The 9,912-nt window shown below is 39.5% G+C and overlaps 1 protein-coding gene across 2 annotated transcripts; it reads right to left on the reverse strand.

The window, feature by feature from the left end:
* Positions 1-2,012: 2,012 nt before the first annotated feature.
* On the reverse strand, positions 2,013-9,132 carry LOC148021958 (putative pentatricopeptide repeat-containing protein At3g01580). 2 transcript variants are annotated; one of them, XM_087697498.1, is made up of 3 exons: positions 5,496-9,132; positions 5,132-5,326; positions 2,013-4,622 (listed from the first exon to the last, which is right to left on the reverse strand). In XM_087697498.1, the coding sequence occupies exon 1, from the start codon at positions 8,852-8,854 to the stop codon at positions 5,987-5,989; it is 2,868 nt and encodes a 955-aa protein (XP_087553624.1). In that variant the 5' UTR covers positions 8,855-9,132; the 3' UTR covers positions 2,013-4,622; positions 5,132-5,326; positions 5,496-5,986. The 2 variants fall into 2 exon arrangements, with proteins under 2 accessions (XP_087553624.1, XP_087553623.1); XM_087697497.1 differs by lacking the exon at positions 2,013-4,622 and having other exon boundaries at positions 4,787-5,326.
* Between the last annotated feature and the right edge of the window lie 780 nt (positions 9,133-9,912).

Here is a 9,912-nt window from a genome sequence, read left to right on the forward strand (position 1 = left end):
AAAGTTAAATTGTTGTAAGAAATGCAATTTTTTTGAAGACAAACTACAAAGTCATTAACCAAAATCACATTTTATAAGATAAGGGAGAAAAACTAGATTTCAAGTACTAAATGGACCAAATCTTATTATAAGATATGCATAATATAAATCAATGCCATTATTTGAGATAATTATCCTTTATGTTTTAGTCCAAAATAAAAACTTGTGCAAAAAGTTAGATTGTTGCAAGGAATATAATTTTCTTAGAGATAGATTATAGAGTCTTGAACTAAAATTGCATTTCATAAAGCAAGGGTGAAATTTTAGATTTTAAGTATTAAATGGACCAAATCTTGTTATAAAACATGCAAAATATAAATCTACACAAATAGTGGAGATAATTATACTTTGTATTTCATGAAATAACCAAGTTTTCATTTAAATCTAAAGATTGCAAAAAATATTTACATGAAAAATTTCTCAATATTAGTTTCAAATACACATTACAAAAAAATCTATTTTCTTGTAATTCAATATGTAAATACTTATTCTAATGTATCCAAAAAATAAATGAAATTTATTTAATAATATTTCAAATGAATAAATAGGTACATTTGATAAGATATCGTATTTGTAAGTCAAACGTCTTGAGTGTGTGCATGTAATTATATTGTTTAAGTGCCTCAAAAAATTAGCTAAGAATGAAAATTAAGGGTCTATAAAGAGACTCCAAAACATGAAAAAAATAAAGTCATTTTGGCCTTGAAAAGTGTACACCTTTTTAAAAAAGTGATCGTCATAAAATGAACTAAATTTGACGGTCATAAATCTATAAATTTATGAGATTGATAATCAATCAATTATGTTGAAACACAATGTTTAGAGATATGTGCATACTATCAATTTAAAAAATCATATTTCTAAAGACAAGGACTAAAGCATCTAATTTTGTATCCATTATTCTCTTATGAAATGCAAACATAGTCACTTGCACCAATTTTCCTTCTTAGTATTTCGCTTTTCACAAGACATTGTAGGATTAAAGCATCTAATTTTATGTATATCTTTACCATTTTCTTATGAAACACAAATAAACACTGTAGGATTGAAGCATTTAATTTTGTATCCTTCACCATTGTCTTATGAAATGCAAATATGATGGCTTGTATTACTTTTCCTTCTTAGTATTTCGCTTTTCATAAGACACTACAAGCATCTAATTTTGAATCCTTCTTTACTATTGTCTTATGAAACACGAATATAATGGTGTATTACTTTTCCTTCTTAGTACTTCACTTTACACACACGCACGCAGAGACTTTGTTGAACATCAAATTTCTATATCCATGGCTCAAGGGGAGAGAGAGAGAGAGAGAGAGAGAGAGAGAGAGAGAGAGAGAGAGACTAAATAAGGAAAAAAAAAAGATGAGAGAAGTTTGAAACACCCAACTTTTTTGTGATTTAAAATTAGATTTAATATGCTTTTACATGCAGTCGCGATCATGTCATTAATGTGAAGCACACAACCCTATGGCATTAACATAAAGGCTACCATAATTACAGTACATGGAGTAAAAAGTAAATATTCAAAGCAAAAGTTTATAATTATAAATATTTATTTTTAAAATACTTTTTACTTTTTCAAAAATAAGATTCCCATTACAAAAGCTTTACTCCTATTGGTCTAAAGCACACTCTCTCTCTCTATACATCCTAAAACCCAAATTTTCGAGACCTCAAAGCTTCTAATGAGAGTTTTATGCTTACGGCAATAAGACATTTATGATACACACTAAGCCCTTGCAAGCAAAAGGACTCTTAAGCCCTCACTAGTGATAACTCTTCTTAAAGACTAAAGCACTCTCTCCTACATCCTAAAACCCAAATTTGAGACCTCAAAGCTTCCCTAATGAGAGTTTTATGCTTAAGGCAATAAGACATTTATGATACACACTAAGCCCTTGCAAGCAAAAGGACTCTTAAGCCCTCAATAGTGATAACTCCTCTTAAAGACCAGTGTAATGCTCTATGGAGGTTTTCTCTATTTGTTTTCAAGTGCAATGGTAGCCACAACCCACAGTTTTGCAATCGACTCCACTAAGAGAGTGATTGTTAGCTATGATCTTTCCAGCAGTCCGCTCCTCCAAGAGACAAAGGATGTTCAACTCTAACTTCACAAGTCACTCCACCGAGAGACAAGGCTCTTGCCCACTCATGGCTCTACATGAGGGAAATCTTATATCCCCCTCTTCTACTCAAGTTCAAGATGCCACCTCTGGGAGCTCTATTTCATGGCAACCCTGAAAAGCTCCTTCAATATCCCAATGGTAGTATCTTCGTCATAAGGTGTTTCAAAGACTGCGATTTATGAGTTTTGGGATTCCCTATCTCTATCAAAGGGGGCTTTAGAGAGGGATCCAATTCCTCCAACTTCATAGAGAATCTCTATTCATCATGTGGTTCTTTGCACACCTTGGCGAAAAGCCTTTGCATTCATCTTCCCTTTGATGAGGTAGTTGAAATCAAGTTGCCATCTCACCTATTGATACCCATGATCTATCAATTCTACCTAGTTCAAAGCCTTGGATGTTTCAACCATGACTTGGTAGCTAAACCTCCGCATTCTTACCAACATGCAGGAATGGAGCTAAAGGCTTCTATCCCAAGGTCCAGTTTCAAGCATCGTCAACTCATCCTATCTATTGTTCTTCCTTATAGGTTTCCTTTCAGGTGGAATACTTGGATTACATGGTGGAAAATATATCTCACTCCTAGGGCAGCTTTTTGAACTTGAGAGGTGATATCAAGCAACTAAAATCATTAAGTGCATCGCATTACGTTAATCCCTTCCAATAAGGCTTCTTGTATTCTTTATTAGTGACTTGTTGCACGTAGAGAGTCATGCACCACTCTAGATAGTTCAATGACTCATGTGCCTGTAAATAGGGCATGGACATTCATCAATATGCACACATCACTTTTGTTCTTCATCAATTCCTTTCCCTCAACATTCCACACTTTCTCATTCATTCTCCATCATTCCCCCATCATATTTTCAGCCACAACCCTCTACCGCTGCTGTCCACACCCCTACCCTAGTGGATATCTCAATTCGTGATGCTGTTCAACTGATCATGATGCCATACCAGCAACAAGTGATTTCATTCCAGAGGTCTCAACTTCAGGCATTGTAGATCACGTGTTTCCAACTCCTGCGATCCCAACTACAGCAAATCATCACGTGTTTCCAACTCCTGCGATCCCAACACCCAGGAGACTGTTTCCAACCATCAATCAATTTATGAAGGCTGCATTTGCAGCAGATTCATGCCATCTACAACAAGTTCCACCCTCTTTATCAGCCCTACCATCAAATACCTGTGTCTTTGTGCTCTTTAGTCCTGAAAAGCTGCCCTGCAGTCACCTGCCTGCAGCTCCTCAAATCGAGAGATCTTTGTCCAATATTCATACTTTTTTTTCCAATTGGCTGCCCAGCAGCTGCCTTAACAGCAATCATAATCTCAAAGAGATTTCAGCATATCCTTCATCTCTGATGGCTCCTAAGGATGCATTTTGCTCCCTCTACTGCTGTCCTTCATCTTCCAGTGTCTAGTCTAACATTCCACTACCCAGAGGACTGTGTTTCACTCACTCCATAGAGCAGCCCTTTTCCTTGTCATCAGCACCTTTGCCCGAAGGAGTGCAGTTCACTCCCTTCATAGATTTCTTGAAGGTGCTGCCACCTGATCAAAGAGGACAGTGCATTCATCTCCAAGCTCCGCTCCATTGTATCAGCATGATCCTCTGTTCAGTATTCTTCATTGTTATTGAGTTTCTTTGTCTCAGTGTCTGCCATACATTCTCCATTTCTCCCCACAAACCCTACCATCTGTGGACATGGCATCAATGCTCACAGTTCCGTCTTTGACAGCAAGGGGTCCACATATATCAGCAGCAGTCCCTGCATGTCATTGATGACTGTTTGCAGGCCATCCTGAGGAAGATGAAATGACATTATTGGAGCCATGTAGGTGACGGCTCCAAGCTGCATCTGCTGTGGCAGGTTGGGTTGCAGCATGTGGGTGTAGCCATCTGTCCAAAATGTATTCATCAGAGCATAAGCATCATCCTCTAGAGCAGGGTGACAATCTCCACCATGATAAGCCAAAGAGGGGGATCCTTTGTTTCAATCAATAATAATGATATTGAATCTTGTCATTTATCTAACACACATCCCTTGTGAATAGTCGTACACTTTTGCTCAATGTGCAACAGACAGTCGCCTTCCTAGCAGAGTGCCTGCTGATATCCTCCTTGTCCACATTGCCTCACATGCAAAAAATTTATACTCCAGCTCTCTTAAAGAGTGCTGTAGCTATAGGTTCCTTCTTGTTGATCCAAGAGGAAACTCAAAGCACCAGGGAAAAGCAATATCAGCAATTTGATTTCTTGAAAGTCTAACGATGTGGAACAACAACCTTGTGATAACTCATTAAGGTTTTGTTCCACTTGTCTTCCATGATGTCAACAAATCATAGAATCTTCTCTACCAATAGCTTTACATTCAACTCCATTGGATTTGAACTCGTATATGTCAAATGCCTTCAAACTTGCAAGCACCTATCTGCACAAAAGATTTTGACCTGTATCCCCAAGAAAAATGAATAAGCTCTTTAGATTCTTCACTTCAAACTTGAAACTCTAGCTTTCCATAGTCTGCAGGATCTCCTTGTCACTATACTTTTTGAAACATAAATTGCTTGGGAAAAGTTTTTATGGTATAAAGGTGTTCAGAACAGAGGCATAATTTTTGAAAGGACAAACGTTGTTATAAGAGGCCATCTGTGGCTTGTATATGTATAAAGACACCAGGTCCTTCCAAGGGCAAAGGGCACAAACTCCAACTGAGAAAGACCAAATCCATAGCACAATGGGCTCACAAAATGGCAATCAGTTACAGCCAGTTTACCACCAAAACCTTCTTGCTGGACAAGAGATTTGTGTTTATGTTGCATGTCCATTGGCAACGTGTGGCCCTAGAGACTAGCAAACTATTGCAGCCTCTGATCATCAATTTCAGCAATCAGAACATATAGCGCAAATCAATAAGAACACACATCTGAAGCCCTCATGTTGTCTAGTGAAATTTTACCTAGGCAATAGAAGTTCAGGCTGTTATCACTTCCATGCATATGTTGCACTAAAGCCACAGGTTCATTTAGTTTATAGAGAACCATCTGTTGGAAGCCACCCATCCAGTGGAGATGAAACATTATTGTATGGCCTTCACGTTTGAAATGGTCCCAATTATTTGGACAGAACTCCACACTTGAAAGCTGTCCAGCCCCTGATTTCGGAACAATATGAGTTACATCAATCTTACAGCCATAAAGTTCAAGGGTGTATGGATTCAAACTCTGAGTTGCAGTCTCAGCAGCACAAGCAGCTAACATACAAAAATTATGAAGTACGAAGAAACTGAAAACTGAATCCAAAAACAAAGGGTCAGCACTTACCTTGGTTTGGAAATATTCAGTGACGTGCGGGCTACAAATACTGAACTGCTTGATTACTGAAAGACTACCCCATGCAATCAACCAGTAACTGTTGCCAATGCCTCCTACTGTAGGCCACCTAGCTGCAGGGACCCTTGCCATATATGGAGATGAGCAGCAAACTTTCACTTTTTTCTTTTTGTGTGGTCGAGCACCATTACTCGCCACTTGGGGTGACCAGAGATACTGGCACGTGGAGGCCATGAACAGTGGTAGTATGATATTTGACTGGAGTTATGATGTGTTAGAAGAGGAAGAAAAAGATCATTGCTTGTTCTTGTGAATGTGCTGAAATATCATCTGCACGTCCCTGTTGTTTTAGGCTGGAAAATTAGGGGAAGTGCAAGCCATAAATAAGACTCATTATGTGTATGCACTTTGGTAACAGGTGTTATGCCCCTCCTGCTAAAAATCAATGAACTCCTTCTGTGTTCTCAGCTCTACACAGCATTCTACCTACTAGGAAGGGCATGAAGGTTGCCTTGCAGATTCAGTTCTAACAGATTTTTGAAAGAAAACTCTCCCAATTTGGTTTCTTGATGAAGTTGACATGAATTGAGAAGGGCCCTCCACATCACTCTAGATGGAGAATAGGGTGACAATGTGATAAGTTTCTCTGCATCATGTGTGTTTCCTGATCGCGCAAGTAGATTAACCATGCAAGTATAATGGTCCAAATCAGGTACCATACCGTATTCTTCTCTCATCACCTGGAACAACTCCTCACCTTGAGTCAACAGGCTGCTATGGCTGCATGCAGAAAGAAGGCAGGTTAAAGCTATAGCATCTGGCTTAATGCCCCGTTCCAACATTTGATTAAATAAGTGCACTGCCATGGTGCCTTCATTTTTAACACTGCAACCTTTTAAGATTGCACTCCACGATACAACTGTTGGATCAGGCAGCTTATTGAAAACATCTCGTGCATCTTCAAGTAAGCCGCATTTTCCATAAACACCAATCAGAGAATTGCAAACAAAAACATCTTGTTCATAACCTTTTTGCACAATCTCTCCGTGAAATGCTTGGGCTTTGTCCAGGGCTTCCATGCTCCAACAGGCATTTAAAATGCCAACATATGTGAGAGTATCAGGAGAGACATCCTCAACTGGCATCTGTTCAAAGCATTTGATTGCTTTTTCCAAACATCCATTTCCTGCATAGCCTGAAACCAGTGCATTCCACGACACAATATTCTTGACATGCAAGTTGTCCATAACATTCTGTGCTTCCAAAAGCAACCCACATTTGGCATACATGTCAAGTAATGCACTGCCAGAATGAAGATCAGTCTCGAAGCCTTTGTGTGTGGCTTTCATGTGCATTAGCTGGCCCTTGTCTATATCTCCTGCAATGCCACAAGCTTTGAAAAGACAAGCAAAGGTCACAGCATCTTGAGTTTCACCATGTGATTCCATCTGTTCACAACAACACAGTGCTTGCTGACAGCACCCATGTTCAGCATAACCTGACAAAAGTGCATTCCACAACACCGAGCTTCGAGCTTGTAGCTTCTCAAAAATTTCCTGTGCTTCCAGAAAGAGACCACACTTGGCATACATTCCCACAAGACCAGTGGCAACAGAAAAATCTGTTTCAAATCCACTTTTGGCCATCGCTGTATGCATCTCTAGGCCCCTTTCTGCATTTTCCGCACTGCCACAAGCTTTTAAGACACAAGTGAAAGTGACAGCATTAGGGGAGACATCATCCATTTGCATGTCCCTAAGACAATTAAAAACTTCTTGAACTGAGCCACATTCTGCATGACCTGTAATTAGTGCATTCCATAAGGCAATGTCTCGAAGAGGCATTATTTTGAAGACTCCTGATGCCTCTGCAACTGAGCTAGATTTGAAATACATGTTTATGAGAGAGCTGCCAATAAGAAGTTCCCGTTCAAAACCCACTGAAACTAAGTCATTGTGTATTTTGTGACCCTTATCCACCCCTTCCATGCAGCCACATGATTTCAAGAGAAGACAAAATGTGATTGAGTCAGCAGAGATTCCCTCCTGCTGCATCTGTTCATAATGTTTCAATGTATCCTCCAGCAGCCCATATTCTAATTTCCCACTGATCAATCCATTCCAAGATTCAAGATTATGAATGACCAGCTTGTTGAACAATTCTTGTGCCTCTACAATCAAGCCACACTTAGCATACATGTCGACCAGCATGCTACCTACAAAATGGGATCTATCATATCCTTGGCAAATAATTTTTTTATTTATTTCCCATGCCTTCTCTATCACCCCAGCAGTTCGACAAGCTTTTATCACGCATGCAAAATTTACAGCATCTGGAGCTATACCCTCCAGCTGCATCTGTTCAAAGCATTTCAAAGCTTCCAAAGCAAATTCCTCTTCCACATAACCATCAATAAGTGCAGTCCAGGAAACAACATTTCGAACAGGCAACTTAGAAAAGATATTAAGGGCCTCATCATGCAAGCCACATTTGAAATACATGTCAACTAAAGCACTCCCGACTGAAATTTCTTTTTCGAAACCCTTTTCTGTGATTACTCTGTGTATTTCTTGGCCTTTTTTTAAGGCTACTATGCCGCTACAAACTCTCAGAATGCAAGAAAATAAAGGAGCGTCAGGGGGAAAATCCTCTAGTTGCATCAGCTCAAAACAATCCAAGGCCTCCAAATATGATCCATGATCAGCATAACCTGCAATAAGAGCAGTCCATACAACTGTATTCCGATAAGGAAGCGTAGAGAATACCCTTTGAGCCTCTACAACTGAATCACATTGTGTATGCATTGCAATTAAAGTGCTACCAATGTGAAGGTTGCCCTCCAATCCCCGTACAAGAATGTCCATATGGATCTCTCTGCCTCTATCCAGATCTTTAAGGTGAGAGCAAGCTTTTAGTATGGCTACAAGTGTTGGAGCACTGAGGCATAAACCATGGTCCTGTGATTTTATGTACAAGTTTACGGCATGCTGAAAATTGCCGGTTTGAAAATATGTTAGTATGAGGGAAGTCCACGAATCCAAAGACCAATGGGGTGACCTGTTAAAAGCATACTGGGCATCGGAAACATTTTTGCATTCTACAAACATGCGCATGGCATGGTATTCAACAAGTCTATGAGCTTCCAAACCCCAGAAGCAAGCGAGGGCATAGCTGCATCTGGCATATCCTGCATCATGCTTCTCCAGGCAGCTGACCAAAGTGGAAACAAGGATGTCAACAGAAGGCAGGTCTTTCTGTAAAACAGGCTGTGACGCTGCGGTGAAGCACTGCTGTGGACACATCCATAAGGGAGGCCTTATGTGCTTTTCCAGAGCAGCCATCCTCAACATATCTGATCATCCCAACAGAATCTCTATCCACCCTTATCGATCCGATTCTCGCTCTCTTCTGCGACTGTGTCCCTCTGCTGAGGCGACCTAGAATGGTAGGATGGAATAAAAGACAATCTGCTAGGAGACATTGCATCCGTCTGATTCAATGGATGACGTTGATGTGCCACCTGAGAGGACTTCATGGCGGCTGCTTCTGGGACTGACAAGAGGATTGCAGAGAGCGACTGTCCAGTGAAGTTCGTTCTTAACACAATCGTCTCATTGCCGGTAGTCTACACAAGGGGATCCCTGGGGGGGCCCGCCGCCTATAAGGTCTTTTTTTTTAATAAGGTGGAGAAATATATTAAAATAAATAAAATATTTACATGCCAAGGGAGGCCTAAGAGCCACGTTTCACTCAAGTCGGCTTGAGTGGGGATGGTATCTGAGAAAGTTGAAGTAAGTGCAGTTATGTAGCAAGGTCACACTAAAAGCAAACATTATGACAATAGTGATGAGACAGAAGAAAATGGTACATTACCAAAGGAGAGAGATCTCGAAAACTCATTAGAATCTAATTCATTAGTATTACTTCAGTTATCACATGTCAATTTTAAATAAGTAGCAACATATCATTAAAAAATACATGATTGATTGTTGTTATCTTCTATCGTGAAACTTATAATTATTTTGCTTGAAATTTATTACTTACTCCTTTTGTCTCATCATTGCAAGCTTTATCTATTCATTGCAAGGCTCGGTCGAGCAAAGGCAACTTTAATCATCATACATACAATCTTTGACAAGACACCTCCCTACTAGCATGCGACAATGAAAGCTCACAAGGACAAGGAATATCATCATGCACCCTATGAACATATATCGTGCTCAATCATCATGTTGAGACAACCTGACATTCTACAACTACCATAAAAACTACAGCATCACAAAAGACTAGAATGATTCAGCAATTTTCATTTGGGCCACCAAATTGAAGGTTTCTTCTTCAACACATTATTGCAACAAGTAATGTTTAGACATGAGAATGAAGTGATTAGCAATCGAAATACAACACA

Source organism: Lygodium microphyllum, chromosome 17 (assembly GCF_053477565.2).
Source record: "Lygodium microphyllum isolate KBCC chromosome 17, Lygodium_microphyllum_v1.1.10, whole genome shotgun sequence".
In the NCBI taxonomy this organism is placed as follows: Eukaryota; Viridiplantae; Streptophyta; class Polypodiopsida; order Schizaeales; family Lygodiaceae; genus Lygodium; species Lygodium microphyllum.